General features: G+C 42.7%; 1 protein-coding gene across 14 annotated transcripts; it reads right to left on the reverse strand.

Moving 5' to 3' along the window:
* Positions 1-942: 942 nt before the first annotated feature.
* On the reverse strand, positions 943-18,710 carry LOC125740693 (FK506-binding protein 5-like). Of its 14 annotated transcripts, none has more exons than XM_049012197.1 (10): positions 14,984-15,458; positions 13,456-13,611; positions 12,627-12,695; positions 8,387-8,461; positions 6,861-6,947; positions 5,764-6,647; positions 5,628-5,709; positions 4,446-5,519; positions 3,516-3,554; positions 943-2,946 (listed from the first exon to the last, which is right to left on the reverse strand). In XM_049012197.1, the coding sequence occupies exons 1-10, from the start codon at positions 15,027-15,029 to the stop codon at positions 2,939-2,941; spliced, it is 2,520 nt and encodes an 839-aa protein (XP_048868154.1). In that variant the 5' UTR covers positions 15,030-15,458; the 3' UTR covers positions 943-2,938. The 14 variants fall into 14 exon arrangements, with proteins under 14 accessions (XP_048868154.1, XP_048868155.1, XP_048868158.1 ...); XM_049012198.1 differs by having other exon boundaries at positions 4,446-5,108; positions 5,217-5,270; positions 5,325-6,647; XM_049012201.1 differs by having other exon boundaries at positions 4,446-5,465; positions 14,984-15,457.
* Positions 18,711-18,969: the final 259 nt, after the last annotated feature.

The following is an 18,969-nucleotide window of genomic DNA, read 5'->3' on the forward strand; positions in this document are numbered from 1 at the left end:
TGATAATTGAATGGGGTTCAGCAGCTCGTCCCAGTATCAGGGAATCGCACATGGATTCCACAAAAAGCCCAGGAAAACCTGTCTCCGCTTCTGTCTGGCTGCGAACGCAATGCTGCGCACCATCTGGTCAGGTTCCCTTTTTTAGTTGTTATAACAGGGCAGTAAAGAGTCACATCACTAAACGGTCGATCCAAACTGAACTCGAAAGCCGCCGAGGGTGACGGCAATTCGGCAACGTGATCAGTTTCAGAGTTATCATTTTTTTAAGTGTGCAAAGGTCCCAAGTCAGGGCCTGATTTTATACATTTCAGTCGGGTACTTATAAATAGTGACTGAATTCTATGCTGCTTTAGGTACCATGTCTGAAATTGAAGTGTATGACGTTTAGATTCCACCAAAACGAATAAGATTCCACAATCTGGGAGGCGCACACCAGTTATTAACCAGTCAGTGTACAATTGGAAAGACAGAAAATAAAATTAAAACGGAAAAATCTGAGGAATTATTTCTTGGATAGAGTTTAAACAGAAATATACATAAACATTGTGCATAAATTCGACTCCCTTGGCGCCCCCTAGAGGTACTGCACAGAATAGATCAGCATTCTCACCTGGTCTGTTTAGTACTGGGAGCCATCTAATGTATGAGTATGTGACTGAAGACCTGTCTGTGGTATTTATAATCATGAACACGCAGCTATTAAACTTTTGACTTTCGCACTGTAAATGATTCATTTGCCAAACCAAGCAATGCTTCTGAATAAATTAAAAAAAGGATTATCTGAATCAATGATACCGGTCTTGGTAACAGAAACACGGTCAGTTATGTGTTTCAAGCAAACAGTAAATAAACCTGGAATTTTAACCAGCCTCACTCATTTCCTATTTGTTTTATTAATAAAATATAAAACTGAAAATTACCAGGCAAAAAGGCACAATGGTGTAATTTGTTGAAAACCTTTATTGGAGCTGAAAGACAGGGAAACCTCCAATGCACACACAGAATAATTTAAAGTAACACTTCTACAGCAGAACTATGTAAACCACTGACGAAATATGCTGATTTTGTAAACCTCTGTTCAAATATGAACTGTAGTAAGAATTATTCTTTAGTGTTTTTTTTGCTAGTTGTTCAACATCTTTCCCTGGAAGTGATATTGCATATAAACATCATGCCTGAATCCCATATATATATAAAACTTGTGGGGGCGGGAGGGGGGGAATAAACTTTAAATATCTAGAAATGTTTCAAAACTCCGGAGCAAATGCATACAGTAAAATCCTAATTGTAAAGCACACAACAAACTTCACAGCCAAATAACAAATAGTAAACATGACATCGTAAGGCATAAAGAAAAAAAAAATTAAACCTAACACATCCTCATACGTAAATCAAAATAAGGCCCTTGGCCTCCACCAATCAGAACAGAGCTGCATGTCAGTACTTCCTGTCACATGACTACAATTTATTCTGGCAGGGCCCCAGATTACAATATCCACAGAAACAGGGCGGAAACAAAGCAGCAGACAAGCCCAGCAAACAGACAGTGGGCCCAGTGGGATACACTAACGCAAGACTGGGATTCCTTCACAAGCGTCAGGTTCGTAGTTAAGCCACACTGGCTGTACCTGACTAACAAAATCCATCTAAGTCCCACATCAGGACAAAGGAGTGATCATTCACAATGGTTAGCAATGTTGCTGGCTGTAAACTCACTTTACAATTTATATACCTAGAGAAAAAAACCACAAAGATTATGTTCAAGTTTGATTTATTTCTGATAAATAGATGTAGCAAATCCCCAAAAGGGGTGGTTCACGTCTTGAACCACACTCACACACAGGCAGCACCCAGGGCACCTCTCTTGGGTCCTACCTGAAAGCAGTGCACAGGCACTCCTGCCAGCTAAGAACTGCATTTTAAACAGGGGCAGGACTGATCACCTGCCCCAGATTGTACACATAGGATGAGATATATAGTCACAGGGAATTAAAAAGAATGTCAGGAACTTTCTGACAATAGTAGTTTACCTATAATTCTTAATTTGAGTCATCTTTTTGAGTCTCTTTAATTTGAGTCATCTTTTTGAGTCTCTTTAATTTGAGTCATCTTTTTGAGTCTCTTTAATTTGAGTCATCTTTTTGAGTCTCTTTAATTTGAGTCATCTTTTTGAGGCTCAGACTCAATAGACAACTATCTTCTGTAGTATTATTGTGCAGCTTTCAGAAGAAAAAAACATCTTTAAAACAGAGATGCAACCTCATGTTCGACCTTAAACTAGATGTGACAATGATCGAATGAATCACACACACAGTCAGCAACGCACCCCACTCTCACCGAGCAAGTGCCCAGCCTAACGATTGTCATGAATTAACCTGCCAGAATACATGATATTTTACATGTTATAAGACGAGGAGACTCAATACATACTGGTAATAAAACACTTCAGTGGAGGATATTTCACTGTGAGAAATCAGTGCAGCATTTGCATAATACCTTCACATTTGTACATCCAATGCACAGCTCTCCTGTGACATCATCACCCCGCGACACTTCAATGTGCCACTTAAGATCAACATGCACAACTGGGCATATACAGACTGCGTTTAACCTGGAGTTTAACCTTATAGAAAAAAATTGTGCATCTAACAGTCCAACTGGAACTCAACAAAACTGAAATGGAATGGGCGAGGACAGAAGTCACTTTCAAAAATATACTACCAAAATTAAGAAAATTATTATATTTCCCACACCACTGGAAAAGGAAAACTGATGGAAATAAAGCAAAATCAAGTCAAATCTGACAAACAATTAAAGTGATATTCACATGCAGACTCCTGGGTCCAGAGAGAGATCGTTGTATTGTGGGAGCCTCATTTTCAACTGAATTTTGTCTCCCCCCAGCCCAAAGCATCAGATTTCTCTGGGCCTCAAAGCTTTACGTGTCTGGAAAACAGGGACAACCAGAAAGAGGTTCGGTAAGTTTGAAGTGCATCATGTCCGCAGGACATTTCCTGGCCTGAAACTGCACACCTCAGGCTAAAATACAAGCAAAAAACTGAGTGATAGAATAAATGCTAATGGCGGCGTGTGCAGGTTACACTGCTACAGCAAGTCATTTCTCTTTATTTATTTAGTATTTAGACATGCAGCCTTGCTTTCATTAGGGTGAACAGATAATCTATGTCAGGAGAGGCATTATGAGCTACTTCAGGATTTACAAGCTACTTTAAAACTGAACTGCTTGGCTAAATAGTTCAGTTCTTCTTGTGTTTTGACTGGTTTGTTTCCTTGATTGAAAGACTCACCCAGCTGTTTCACATTAACATCAGTGACACATGCATGATTATAGGAGACTGACCAATCAGCACACAGCAAGAACTCGGTGCTTAAGTGAAATTCAGGTCCTTTTAAATGAAATGGTAGTTTATGAATCCTGTCCTAGCTCAAACCTCCCTGACATGGATTATCAGGTCATCCTAACCTTTTATAAACCAGGAACAAACAGTATTCACCTGTTGGCATGTCTTTATGGAATTCCACTCCAGGAACTTCTGCCAAGAGAAAAATGCGACATACATCCAAAGTGAAACTCTGTGCAGATCCTCACCATTTGTAAAACTCGATATAGATCTTAGGGATCATTATCCGAGCCGAAAATGCATCACGGCAGATGGGACACCAGAAGCCAGGATGAGCGATGTTTATATGACCATGAATGCAAAAAAAGTACAAAACATTCAAAACAAAACATTTTTTCACAGTAATTTGCGTTTTTCCTTTTTTTTCATCTTGTTAATGTGTGTTGTATTTGAGGGTAGTACACTGGCAGTATTAGGTTCCCCGCCATCAGCTCCTGCTAATGTGTGTTGTATTTGAGAGTAGTACACTGGCAGTATTAGGTTCCCCGCCATCAGCTCCTGCTAATGTGTGTTGTATTTGAGGGTAGTACACTGGCAGTATTAGGTTCCCCGCCATCAGCTCCTGCTAATGTGTGTTGTATTTGAGGGTAGTACACTGGCAGTATTAGGTTCCCCGCCATCAGCTCCTGCTAATGTGTGTTGTATTTGAGGGTAGTACACTGACAGTATTAGGTTCCCCGCCATCAGTTCCTGCTAATGTGTGTTGTATTTGAGGGTAGTACACTGGCAGTATTAGGTTCCCCGCCATCAGTTCTGAGTAAAATTAACTCTACACCATGTAACTAATAAAGCAAATTATTCAATTAGGCAAAATGTGTAAACAAACACCTGTATCCTTCTGTTGAATAAATCATGTTAACACATGTTGTGTTTGTACTGCATACTATGTTCTTGCAGTTCCTCACAGCTTATTTTGTTGTATTTTATTTTAAACTAGACCGACAATGCTACTTAACTGCTACTTAATTGATCCCATAATTAGCCCCATTCTTGTTGAATGTACTCCATCAAAAAAGGTCTTACCTTCACGAGGGAAGTATTCATCTGTTACCTCCTCATGTGCTTCTTTATTTATATGTACATTATCTTCTTGCACCATTTTCTGTACAGGTGTGGCCTCTTCCTGTACTTCTGCTACATTTCTGGCCTCCTCTTTTCCTTCCTCTACAGCTGCAGCCTCTTCCTCTACAGGTGCAGTCTCTTCCTCTACAGGTGCAGCCTCCTCGGCTTCTGGTTTTTCATCTTCTACAGGTGAAGGCTCTTCCTCTGCCAGTGTGGCCTCTTCCTGTATTTCGTCTTCTACAGGTACAGCCTCTTCCTGTACCATCTCATCTTCTCCCTCTTGAGGTATAAACTCATCTTCACCCTCTTCAAAAGGTGCACTCACTCCCTGTACTTCTTTCTCTACAACTTCTTCCAGCATTTCTTCCTCCAAATGTGAGGCCTCATCATGTATTTCCTCTTCTACAGGTGCAGCATCTTGCTGCATTTCCTCTCCTACAGCTGCAAGCTCTTCCTCTACAGGTATGGCCTCATTCTGTACTTCTTCTTCTGTAGGTGCAAAATCTTCCTCTTCAGGTACAGTCTCATCCTGTACTTCCTCTTCTACAGCTGGAAGATCTTCCTCTTCAGGTACAGCATCATCCCGTACTTCCTCTTCTACAGCTGCAAAATCTTCCTCTTCAGGTACAGCCTCATCCCATACTTCCTCTTCTACAGCTGGAAGATCTTCCTCTACAGGTACAGCATCATCCCGTACTTCTTCTTCTACAGCTGCAAAGTCTTCCTCTTCAGGTACAGCCTCATCCTGTACTTCCTCTTCTACAGCTGGAAGATCTTCCTCTTCAGGTATAGCTTCATCCCGTACTTCCTCTTCTACAGCTGGAAGATCTTCCTCTACAGGTACAGCATCATCCTGTACTTCCTCTTCTACAGCTGGAAGATCTTCCTCTACAGGTACAGCATCATCCTGTACTTCCTCTTCTACAGCTGCAAAGTCTTCCTCTACAGGTACAGAATCATCCCGTACTTCCTCTTCTACAGCTGCAAAGTCTTCCTCATCAAGTACAGCCTCATCCTGTACTTCCTCTTCTACAGCTGCAAACTCTTCCTCATCAAGTACAGCCTCATCCCGTACTTCCTCTTCTACAGCTGCAAGCTCTTCCTCTTCAGGTACAGTCTCATCCTGTACTTCCTCTTCTACACCTGCAAACTCTTCCTCATCAAGTACAGCCTCATCCTGTACTTCCTCTTCTACAGCTGCAAGCTCTTCCTCATCAAGTACAGCCTCATCCTGTACTTCCTCTTCTACAGCTGCAAACTCTTCCTCATCAAGTACAGCCTCATCCCATACTTCCTCTTCTACAGCTGCAAAGTCTTCCTCAAGTACAGCCTCATCCTGTACTACTTCTTCTACAGGTGCAATCTCATCCTGCATTTCATCTTCTACAAGTGCAGACTCTTCCTCTATAGGTGAAGCATCTTGCTGTACCATCTCTTTCTGTACTTCTGCCTCTTGAGGTACAAGCTCTTCTTGTAATTCCTCTTCTAAAGACACAGTTTCTGCTTGTGTTTCCTCCTCTTTGCTTTCTTCCCGTGTTTCCACCTCTATAGGTACAGCTTCTTCCTGTATTTCTTCCTCTACAACCTCAGATTCTTCCAGTGCTTGTTGCTTCCAGTGCTGTATTTCCTCTTCTAAATGTATTCCCTCTTCCTGTACCTCCTCTACAGGTATGTCCTCTCCTTGTGCTACTTCTACTCCAGTTGCAAATTCCTCCTCTTCCTGCATTTGGTCATCTATAGCTGAAACAATTTCTTGCACAGCAACATATTCACCTTCAACCTGCTGCGCAACTGCTGCCCCTTCCTCCTCTACCATTACAGGTTCTTCCTCAACCTCCAGTTCAAGCACTGCGTCATCTTCTTGAATAGGTTCTTCTGTGAATTCCTGTTCAACTGCTGTGTCATCTTCCTGTATTCCCTCCTCCAAAGGTCCAGAGTATTCTTGTTCATTTTCCTCCTCAGGTGCATCACCTTTCTCTGATTCCTCCTCCACAGGATCAGTTGTTTCTTCCAGAAGATCATTCTCAGCTCCCGTACGTAGGGTCTCTTCGCCCACGGTGTCATCTATAGTCATGGCCTCTACTTCCTCTTCCTCTATTTCCAGAACTGGCTCTGATGCATCTACTTCTTCCTCAACCTCTGGCTCCTCCAAAAGACTGGGCTCTGTCAAGTAACACACACACACACTTATCCAAGCTGATCTGGAAGGGGGGATAGAGCTAGGAAGAAAAATACTGGAGCAAATATGAAGGTGGAACAAAACGTTAACAAGCCTTAAGAGGGTTCAGGTGCTCATCAGCAGTTGCGACAGATTGTATCGTGTGATGCCTATTGGCCATAATGACTACAAACTGTTGGCTCCACACACACACACACCTGATGCAGTCTTCTCTTCTGCCACATTCAACTGGACCTCCTCTTCCACAACGGGTTCCACATCTAGTATCAGTTCTGGCTCAGCTTCTGCAGACCAGATTTTTAAAACATTTATTTATAAAAAAAATTTAGGGAGCCCACGACACAGGGCCATTCAAACAATCCGAATGCAAATATAGTGTAACCAGCATGTGTTTGTTTTGTGTAATGTTATGTATACATTCTACATTTGCATTCTTGAAACTCATTTAAGAGCTGAAAACTAGAACAGGGGGATATTTTCCGTACGTTGTTTAAATCATCCGAGATCAGATGCCTCATCTTGGATGAGTTAATGCCGGTGAAACTCATTTGGTATAAGTCGGTTTTTCAAACGCAGCTGTATAGTAGATTAGTCTAGATGGATCCATTCATCCGAGATGGTTGCGCGGGTCTGCGCTGCTTGAAATGCCTATATTATATATATATATATACACACTGTATATATATATACACTGTGTGTGTATATATATATATATATATATATATATATATATATATATATATATATATATATATATATATATATCAAGTCTATAATCAAGTCTAGAAAACTTGATCGGCAAGTGTGCGAATTGCCTGGCAAACTGTACTCTTTGATATATTTTCCGCATCGCCTACAGTATACAAAAAAGTGCCGCTTGCAAAATATCTCAATGCAATGAACATTGTCTGTGTGGGTGTGAGAGCCCAACTTCGCCTAGTTGGACTTCTAAAAAGACATGATAAAAATGAACATAAAAACATGATTCTAAAAAGATATGATATTCCATCTCGGCTGAAGTGGTATCTTTCAAAAAGAATATCATCCGGCAACAATAAAGGATCTTGCCGATCACGCAAAATGCTCCTGATTTGAAATTCCCTTCTTATTATCTGTGCACCGATTGCAATTGGTCGCTCATCCATGAATGGCGAGGCCATGACTGAACGGATTTCCATGCACAGACACTGATTAGCTGTGTGAGCTAATCCTTGTTTATATAAGACAGACGTACTCCGAGCAGGTTTGAGGATTTGGATGTGCTGCTATGACAACACATCCAGCAAGACTTTCGAAAAACCGACAGATCCAGGATCAGGCCAAATCGTCAACAAATTACATCCGGCTAAACGAGCAATCCACATACGCAAAACACCCCCCAGTTCTTTAAATATCTGATGCTACCAACTGTATTTTATTTTGAAATAAAGATTAAAAATGTGGTTTGCTATTTATCTGTTTAAAAGTTAAGTGGACTATATCAGAAACTGACGGCCATTCATTCAGACTTCTGAGTATGTGACTTATCTTTTCATCTGAAGGGTCCTCAGGTAACCTTTGACCCCAGAGGGAACCAAGTATCACATCTGAAATGGAGTTGCCTACTTCTAGACTAGTTCAGAAATGTAACTAAACATGATGCCCAGCAGGGGGAGCCCCGCCAAACACCCACCTCCCTGCTCGACCTGTGATCTGTAAGCTGATATGACGACTGTGGCTTTACCTTCTCCCATTCGGGCTGCTGGCTCGTCCACTTGTCCTGCATCGCTTGACACCACAACAGCCTTGTCTTTCAATCCTGAATGTTTCAGATGTCAAGCCAGTGAGGCACATATATACATTTGATATATTAATCTCACCCCAAATTGAATTCAAATTTCAATTACAAAAAGAAATTATTTTAGTGTTGCACAGCAGGTCACATGTGCCACGAAGCACATGAAGATGAAACAGGAAATGGCATAACTTGAATTACTTTTGCTCCAGGTGCATTAATTTCATCTAATGTCTTGCTTGAGAGGAAAGGGCACATTCTGAGGGACACCCGTTAGAGCAGTGTTTCCCAACCCAGTCCTTGGGGAACCCCGGATAGTTCATGTTTTTGCTTCCTCTCAGCTCGCAGTGCACCTGTACCAGGTATTCGGTGTTCTTGATTGGCAGGGAGGGAGCAAAAACATGAACTGTCTGGGGTTCCCCGAGGACTGGGTTGGGAAACACTGTGTTTGAGGGACAATATCAAATATGGAAAAAACCAGAGCCCACAAAAGGTTTTAAACCACTGAACACAAAATAATGTGTCATGAAAGACAGAAAAGAGTATCTGTGAAAAAAAACTTTATTGTATATTCTAACAATGTCAAAAGCAATTTATACCATTATTACACGAAATACTGTGCAGTTTGCTTGGGAATTTATACATTGTAGGGAGCTCAGTTCTTTACAGCCTGCCCAATGTAAAAAAGAAAGAAGCTAAATTCCACTTCGGGAAACTTTCAGGTACTTTTCTAATGAACTTGTACCTCTCTCACGGCGGCATGCATGACTAAACACTGAACTACAACTCGGCTTTACAGGACAGCTTGTTCTTTGAGAACGTTTTTCCATCCTCTACGCAGGCCTGAAGCCTGCCTTCTTCTGAATTGAGGCCCAGTCCATCTTCTCACAGACCAGACACATTCATAATCACCACTGACCCATCAATGACTCTGGCTTCTGTGGTCATTATGAATGCCGCATCACTTTTCACCCCTTTTCTCAGACTTTTTGGGGGATTTCTTTGGCGATTGTTTGGAAGATTCTTTAGGGGACTTTTTTGGGGCAGGTTTGGGAGACGTTTTGACGAGCTTTTCTCCCTTGTCCCTCAAACCTCTACCAGCCTTTTCTGCTCTCTTGCCATGCTCTGACTCCTTTTTCCTTGGCACTCTCTTCTCCTTCTCCGATTTTTCCCTTCTTTCGGTCCCTGTCTTCTTTGCAGTCTTTGGCTTCTCCTGTCTCTCTCTCCTCACCTTCGTGAGGCTCTCCGACTTTGCTTTCTCTGCTTTGTCCTCCTTCTTCCTAGGTCTCTCCTCTTTCTTCTTCTTTGGTTTAACTGGCTCGGCTTTGCTCTTCTCTTTGAGAGCCTGAGTCCGTCTGGCCTTCTCTTCTTTGGCCACCAGGGACCGGACTTCAGCCAGGGCTATTTTAGCAATCTTTTTGGCCTCCACCCTCTCATGGAGAATAGACATCTGCCGCTTCAAGGCTTCCCTTAGATTCCACTCAACGTCTCTGATGAGCATGTTGTCTGGGGGGGGGGGGGGGGGGGGTTTGAAAAAAGGACAGACACAACTGGGAACTCTATCTCAGTGGCATGTTCACAGCAAACCCGACTTTACACCATGTCCCAAGCCAGGCGAAGACGTGCGATGCGTCTGATGTTTCGCCAACAAGCAGTGAGATATCAGGTCAAATAGATTCAACCAAAGAAAATGAGCAGAAATCCATTCATGATTGTCTCCACTGCCATTTCTTTTCCAGAGTGGCCACTTACTTCTCCTGGTAATGGCCAACTGGCTCCACATCCACTACATCACGACAGCTCCATGCACAAACTCCTCAATAGCAAGTGACCAGTCATGGTCCAGATCCAAGGAAGTTAATCACAAGGCCAGAGCTTTTACAGATGCATCCAAGCAGGAACGATTCAACTATGGTAGCGGGCATCAGAAACCATGCAGTACACCAGGCTTCCTGAATGGCTGAGGAGCTCCACACCTTTCAGTGAAACAGTCCAACATTGGACACAGATCAGGGCATCCCAATGACAGACCATGCCAAATACCTTTCGGCTTCACTTTTTTCGAAGCTGCTTCTGTAACTGGTGCCTCATCTGACAAATCAGAGAAGAAAACCAATCTTAAAAAAAAACTCCAACCAGTTCCGGCAGGTGAGTGTTTAACGGCACTGAGAATGCTGAGAATCAAGGGCGGGGGGATTCCTGTGATGCGCACGGGTTGTTAGCATGAAGCCGAGCATATGGCAGCCCACCACACAGCTACCGTAGCAGAGCGCTGGCCGCAATGACGCGTTCCTGTCTGGCTGGCTTTGACATGCAAAATGTGGGAACATCGCGAGCAGCACTGGACACCCGGGGAGGTTTCGGCATATTTTTGGGTGATGTGGAAACCAGAGCTTGCTTCGGAACTTCTGGCCTCTCACTGAGATACACACCCACGCCGAGGGAATACTGGATCTAAACAAGGGTCACTCCGCCCAGATTTGGACAGACTTTCACATCCTGTTATTAATAATTTTGCCTAGAAATCTTGGGCATATCCATGGCAGACCCACAGTCAGTATGATACCTTTCTATATAGTTTAGATCATGAATAAAATAATTTTGTTTTAGTTACAAGTGGTCTCTGAGAATTACTTGACAAAAGGCAAAACCCATATCATACACAAAGCACCAACGCGGATACAAAGCAATCTCTCCAGTCCTCTTAATGAGTCTACATCATTAACCCCCTCTTTCAGTGTCCTTCACAGAACTTCCCAATGTGAAGTCGTTCCTCTGAAGCAGTTTCCTGGAGATAGTTACTTGTGCCCCGTTCGTTTTCTGGCACTCCTGCAAGGAAGGGATTCCGTAGGAAGGTTGTTGACTGGTGCCCCTGAGCCCTTTGGCGTTGGGACGTACCGGCAGCCTCTTCAGCTTCCTCTTCTTCAGTCCCTTGTATCTCGAAAGGGGTCATTATGTCATAGAGAAAGACGAGGAATTCGTAAAACCATCCCGAGCCCTCCTCCGATAAACGGTCGGTAGACTCCGAGACGGTCACGGTTTCTCTATCGTCATCGCTGACCAGGCCTACATTGGACAGATGGGGAAAAGGGGAGAGAGAGAGAGAGAGAGGAACAGAGGGGAAACACAAGCACAGGCAAGTAGTGAAAGCAAGGAAAGGGTTAGCAGACTGGAGAGGAGGCGAAAATGGAAATGTTAACATCTCCAGAAGGAATGAAAGATAAATAAAAGAGTGACGGGTGAGTGAGGAACATCACAGAAAGACATGCTGAAGGAAAATAGCCATGAAAATAACAAGCTAGGAGGTGCTAGGGGTAAACTTGAGGTAAACTGGTATATACTCCTAGGAGCAAGCTGGCGACCTCAGCCCAGCTGATCTACCAGCATAGACAGGAACGAGCAGCTCATAGTGGGGGCAGAGGATGGAGATGGCCAGAGCAAATGCAGTGTCCCACAGATGTAGTGCTCCTCCTTCCAACTACCTTCCATTCAGAGAGGACTTCATTCCATTACCCAAGTGTATTGCATACATTAATTCTTTACAATGAAGCCGATATAATGTCGTTAAAGGAATAAAATGATTTTGTACTCAACAAAGTAAAACAATTACTTTCGATGAATTCATGAAGCTGGTGAGTTGTGAGATGGAGTCATAACTATTGGGAATTTATGACAGAAGCCACAGAAGTAGACAGGCAGAGTTTACATCATGGGATCGGGGTCACCGCTGTTGGCACAGTGCCAGGCAGTGATTTGTTGCTAATCATGGTAACTGTTTATGGTTTGTGACTATATACTAGGTAAATACTGATATTTTTATTTTGCTTCACAAATCTTAAAGTTAAAGTATTTTTTCCATAAAGTAGTTTTGAAGCTATGGCTTTGACAGTTGCCACGTTACACGTTATTTGAATAACTGTTAAAAAACATTTCAGGGACTAATGATTTCCACTGTCAAGTTTAATCGCACCACTGATCCTTGTTACCCTAAAAGACTTTTTTTTTTTTAGACCGTTGCTAAATGATAATGTTACTATGAACACTGAGTACACAGGTTTTATTCCAGATCAATGTATTGGAAGGAAAATGTTAATTTGGCCTGAAATTTATACTGCACAACAACAAACCAACCAGCCACGGACACTAAACCCGCCTTAAATGCAGACAAACGATACACCAGAATACTTGCCTAGCAGAATCTTTGCGTCTTCCACATCAAATTCACCATCTCCATCAACATCATATGCTGCAAGGTGTCCTGCCAGGGAGAAGTCGCAGAAATAAATATTTGGTTTAGCTCAGGTGTGGGCCAGATGTGCCAGATGTGAAGGGCAAGTCAAGATGGCAAAAAAAGTCATCAGGTCATGTTAGGCGTTTTAAGTTAGAGGTTCCCGACCATTTCCTGACCAGGAAAGATTTCCCAGACCTGTAAATCTTGTCGACCAGTGAGTGCTGCCAGGGGTTGGCAATCAGGGGTTGGGAACCTCTTAAGCGATTGCATTCACAAGCTCAACTACTAACAAGGGCTAGGTAATTGATCGGATCGAATTTCAATTACAAATTTGGCTTCCGATTATCGAGATTAAATGATTATTGTGCTGCATCTTGTTTTGCTGTGATGCTCCTGTTTCGCCTTGTGTTGTAAATCCAGTGCACTGCTCTCCAGCCCTTTACTTCTCAGCTGAATTATACTTAGAGTTCAAGGAAATCCACTGTTAAAAAGACGGGATATTTTGCAAAGTCAATGAGTGATCATGTTAAATCGTGATCGCAATATAGATCAAAATAATCGTGATTATGATTTTTTTTTTGCATTAATCGAGCAGTCCTATTTGTATTCGAATTTAACTGCATTTTGACATGCCATCTATATTTAAACATGTCATGTCACATATCATAATTTTAAACTTGTGCCTACAAATTAAAAACTTGTACCTATAAACCGCAAATGTCACATGGCTTCTTGTTTTGTCAGGTGCAATGAGTAAAGACCACGCCAGTGGCAGAGAAAGACACACCCAGCACATCCTTGTAGTCCACAATCTCGAGCCACACTACGGCGACGGATGTCCAGGCGCCCAGCATGGCCAGCACCAGGAACCAGGTGAAGAACGAGCTCTTCTGGGCATGCTCAGACTTCTTGCCGTTCCTACCGGCCAATGGCTGTTTCGTGTCTAAGGAGGGATGAAAACAGCCCAGTCATTGATAAGTGTGCCTGAAGTGGGATGTGTTATGCTGACAGCATGCAAGGGGTTTAAAACAAAACCAAAAGGCACACGGCTGCACAAACACAACACAGCACACACACACACACACACACACACACACACAGGTTTTAACTGCATGGTAATGGTGTAAAATTCAATAGGGAAACGTGATGATTTTCCATTACACCAGATCACTTCTTCGTTCCTCTTTATAACTGAAGGAGTTCTGTTCTGACAGAACACATGAAATGTGACATTTTGCAGAAGGATTCCGTAATCAGTTGGACCCCTTACTGTTCGGATTTCGCTGCCCCTCAGGAGACAAATGTGAAAACAGACTCAAGCTGCTGTAACATCAAGTAAGATCGTTCACATCAGACAATTCCTCACTCCATGCACAGCTGTTCAAAGCATATATTTCATCTTTCACTTCAGTACACCATCTTAATCACAGTATGTCTAGTCCACACAGAGAAGGAGATGATTTGGCTGCCTTCAGTTCAGCCTCAGAGTCATTAGATAACTACAGGGGTCATTAACTGCTTGTCTGACTGGCTCACCTTTACATGTGGGTATAGAAATGCATCCTGCAAAACTCACTTACACCATTGCAACCTAAAAGGTGGTAATCTTCCAGTTTTAGGCTATAAAAACAAAAGGGCGATAAGAAAGACACAAACATCCAACTGAACACACTAAAATGTGTTCTCGATATTTTAAAGGACCATACAGCTAAATGAGCAAAAGCAAAGTTGTCTGACCGCTTAGGGGAAAGGATTTTACTCCTTTTAACACGGCTGTTTAAAATACATTCGTCAGGGGACAAGAAATCATGTGGAAGAACTTTCCATCCGCTTGCTCAATTTTGTTCTTCTGGAGAGGAACAAATTAACGTTCAGGGCTCCGAGTTGGTTATTTCAGTTACAAGCATGTTCTTTGAAGAATCATAATGTAAACAAAAAATAACAAGCAAGCATGTGCGGAAGCAGATAATCCATTTGTTGTGTGAAACGGAGCAGAAAGTCCAAAGTCCCTTTTTAACACGACAAAGTATTCCATGTTTTAAAATGGAAGATGCCAACCGCAATTTTAGGCATGCCACATTTATCCTCCACTCGGTGCCTTAAAAAAAACAACTTCCTCGTTGGGAGCCTTGTTGGTCCGCTTTAAAACAATGTGTAAACAAACATAAATTCCTGGATTATCATTTCCCAGGGTGTGCAAACACGTGCCCGCAGATCTCCAAAAAGTGTTAACAAGCGTTCCAGACGCTACCGGGGCCGTCGATAGAAGACATTCCTCAGGAAATGAGGGGCACCTACATCTCTCATCAGCCTACCTCCTTCATCAGCCATCATCTTCAGGTCCTCCTTCAGGTCCCCCATTCCTGCGCGTCATGCAGGAACCGAGGAGAGCTGCAGAAATTCGTTTTTTGCTCTTTCTTGCCCCAAACTACCGAGTACCACTGCTGCCGTCTCCTGGACAGCTAACTCAGCTAGAACCCGATATCCGACTGCCCAGCCCGGAGGGGCGGCGTTATTTTTAGATTGGCCCCCGTGGACGAGCAGATGAGTTTCAGCACTCTTATGGAGTGGCCATGCTCGAGCTACGCACCCCAAACAGCGTGGCAAAAGTGCAGCGAGCTGAGACGAGCTAAAATCCAGCTCGGGGATTAGCCTTATACACCGGCGACGGAAAAGGGAGGGAGGCCATTGGCTCGGACGTGGCCAGGTGGACTGACCAACAAGAGTGGGATTCTGGAAGGCAGAGGTTCCCCTTTTGCTTAGCTTCTTAATCAGCTCATACTTCTTGGCAAGCGTTCAGCTACTTGGCTGGCGTCTCCTGCACCCTCGACTCCATACATGGTCTGCCCTTAAAAGTGTCTCCAGCTATGTATGGACACCACTTCTCTAAACAGCCAAAAAGCTACGAGCAACTATCTTATACAACCAAGGCCCTCTGTAGGCTATTGATTAGGTGTACAACAGGATAGGAAGATGTATATTATATTATTGCATTATTCAGGTTTCTGCCCCCCCGATGAATGTGCTGTAGCGTTTCACACATGGGGCTCCCCGACGACTGTCCTCATCAACCACAGCTCAAAATGGCCGACTCCCATAAACCCTAACTTAAAGCCCTCTGCCAGATCGGCTCACTCCCAGCTACGCTAAAATCTGAGGAGGCACAGCCTCTCGGGTTTCATAAACGTCTCGGGTTTTCTGAGCGCCACCCAAGGGCGTGCAAGAAGGTGAACATCTATACCTTCTCAGCACACGCCCAATCCACAGCCTGCATTCGTACAGTCAAACAGGCTGTTCCAGTTCCTGTAAAAAGACCTGATGAAACATGCAACAGGCCGTACTCTCACTTAAATCTATTCAGCCTGCTCATCCCACAGTTTACTTGTGCTTAATGACACTTAAACACCTCCTGCTTGCTACTGTTTCAGCTGGAATGGTCTTTCACGCCCGACACTCCCAGCCAACAGAGTGTGTAAGCGCAGAACACCCATCTATTGTGGTTTAAACATTCTGGGTGTATGATTTCAATTGCATTCACAGAGTGAGACAAGAATTTTGTCCTTTAAATAGGACACAAAGGACAAAACACTAAAATCAAAGACACAAACACATGGAACTACAGGAACAGACCCACATCGCAGCCGTGATTCTTCAAGAAACCAAAAAAGTAAAAAACAAAACAAAAATAATGCCTAATATTGGCCAAACGGGTCCACTGGTGGCACACAGAAGTTCCCATGGTTCTCTGGGAGGCAGGAAATGGACAAACGAAATCAGCTAATACTAGGGCAAGAAGATGATCGCGAGAGAAGGTGGAACCACCTCAGGAACTAACAAGTTCTCCGTTTGCTTAGCATAGACTTTCACTTTAGAGACGAGCAGAATGTCTAGCAGGATGTTTGCTGAAGCAGCTCCAGTATGACATGAATGACAGGAAATGTCCCTATATGCTATTTATGATCACAGATACAGTCTTTATTCACAGACATGTGAGAGCAGAGGCCTCGATGTCCACACTGGGGAATATTGTTGTGTGATCTCCATTTGCAGACTGCTTTAACTCGCATTGTCCATTTACTCCCTGCCGTAACTAACTCACATTGGTTACTCTAGTGGTTCCTGGGTTAACGTGAGTATCATAGAGCAAATCCACCCACCATGGTCATAGACTCTTCATCAGCCCCATCGATACTCATGTGTTATGCTGTGCTAACTTGTCTAACCATCTCAAAACCATGCGGCTGCATAAGACGTTACACAGGTCCATGCAGGCAAGCCCGGCGCATTCCACAAAACCATGCCAGAGGAAATTTGGGTGGATCATCAAAAAAAAAACACCAAATAAGAGCAAGCGACAGCATCTTTACCTGGGTTTATTTTTTGTTGTCCAGCCTTGGGGCAGGAAGGTTAGCTTCTCAAAAGGTTATCAAAGAGCAGAATATGCAAGAGAATATGCAAGAGAGCATGAAGACCAACACACCTTTGTAGAGACTCCCAAAAGTGAGAGAAGAGTATGAGAAATGTTTATTTTTGAAAGCCAGGATTCCTGTTTATCTCCGGCCGCCAATGAGGTCAATGCTTTTTTGCAATTAATTGCAAACACTGCTTTATTGGATTCATTGGCAATACTGTTAGCGAATAACGTATAAGCAGAATGAATGTGCCAAATATGCAAGCAAATCTACCAGAAAATTATCCTCACTTACCCTTCGCCGTAGGTACAAAACTACTTATAACACCTGCTTAAAAGCTACAAAGGTCCATTGTGGGCACTGGACGCACACACACACACACAAATTATGGATATCTTTATCTCACCTGCAGGAGAATTTTTGAAACATCTAAGGTGCGTCTTAAAGGACTTTTTGATGAACACTTGGATCAGACTACTGTCATTGGGGCGATTGTATCACGGCATATTAAGCAATTATTAACCTGGCACGACCGAATAAGTATTATCGTAGGTTCTGCAAAAAGAAAGCGAGTCGTTGTACATAATTATAACAAATGAGTTTTAGAAATTTCTGCCTGTAGGGGACAAATTTTGTGTAAAGATACGTCACATCTAAGGTAGTGAATGTGTATTTCAGCCAACAATATATTCATGCGGTTTAATGTAATTAGATTATTTAAAATACTAGGTTACTATTGCATCGCCATATTAAACTTTTTAAAGAATATAAAAGCTCGTTAGCAACTGGCGATCGAACTGCGAACCCGTGTGCAGCGACCAGAAATGGATCTTGGAAAACGGTAATTGGATGTTTTCAGCAGGGGTCCTGGGTTTAAGCACTGAACGTAAAAGCCACGTGTAACCCCTCCCACACGATCCCTTTATCGACACGTGAGCACTGAGGAAATGATCGTGGAAAATGGATCTGCAACCACCTCTCCCCTGGATAGGAGACATTCAGAAAACGTTTTTCCCCCGCTTACAGTAAACATTTGCGACGTTTAAGATAAGTATACTGCTTACGTGTGGCACTGATTTCCCAGTTTTATGTTATCCTTAAGTTACCTGAAGCTGTTGTGTAAAATGAAAATGAAAATCTTTGCAAACCACTACATTCGTCAAGATTTTTAATATAATACAACGCTGCAATGTTTCAAAAACCATCGAATTCGCCTGCCTTTAAATTCACCAATTTGTAATAAATTACAAGTCTGCAAAACCACTTTAAAAGTTTAAAAGTATTACATTTCGTAGTATAAGGTAAATTCAGATGACACTACATGTCGGTGTTACTTGCGAACTATTTTTGTGTAATATAGTTTACCGTCAATACATATTCTGCATTAATAAAAACAAAACTTTCATAGGCCATTGGTACTACTGTGAAAGTGGTGCGCATCACTATAATAAAAGTGCAACGAACCTTTTTTCGGGTGTCCTTTGGCATTTTTCTTCGAAGTCATTGCGATCAACTCTTTTAAATATTATTTAAAAGAATCTATGTGCTCAATCCACAATTCCTAAATTCCTACACTAAAGTACCCTACTAAAATCAAATCCTTATGCTCTGAGACTGAAGCCCATAGCAACCCGTTCACTTTTGAGTGATGCTGAATTTCACCAATCAAAAGCCACTGTATGATTTAGGGGCGGGGAAGACTGTCATTTTAACCAATCGCCATGCAGCAGTGATTGTCTGATTCAATCGTGTGGATACCCGCAGGTTAGAACCGCCTCGCGCCTGCAGCGTTTGCAAGTATTGGAACGTGGCAACATGGAAGTGCCCAGTCCTCGCGAGAGCGGATTGGACTGGTTACATAATAATACTATTACTAATAATAATTACAA

This window comes from Brienomyrus brachyistius, chromosome 4, assembly GCF_023856365.1.
Source record: "Brienomyrus brachyistius isolate T26 chromosome 4, BBRACH_0.4, whole genome shotgun sequence".
Taxonomy (NCBI): Eukaryota; Metazoa; Chordata; class Actinopteri; order Osteoglossiformes; family Mormyridae; genus Brienomyrus; species Brienomyrus brachyistius.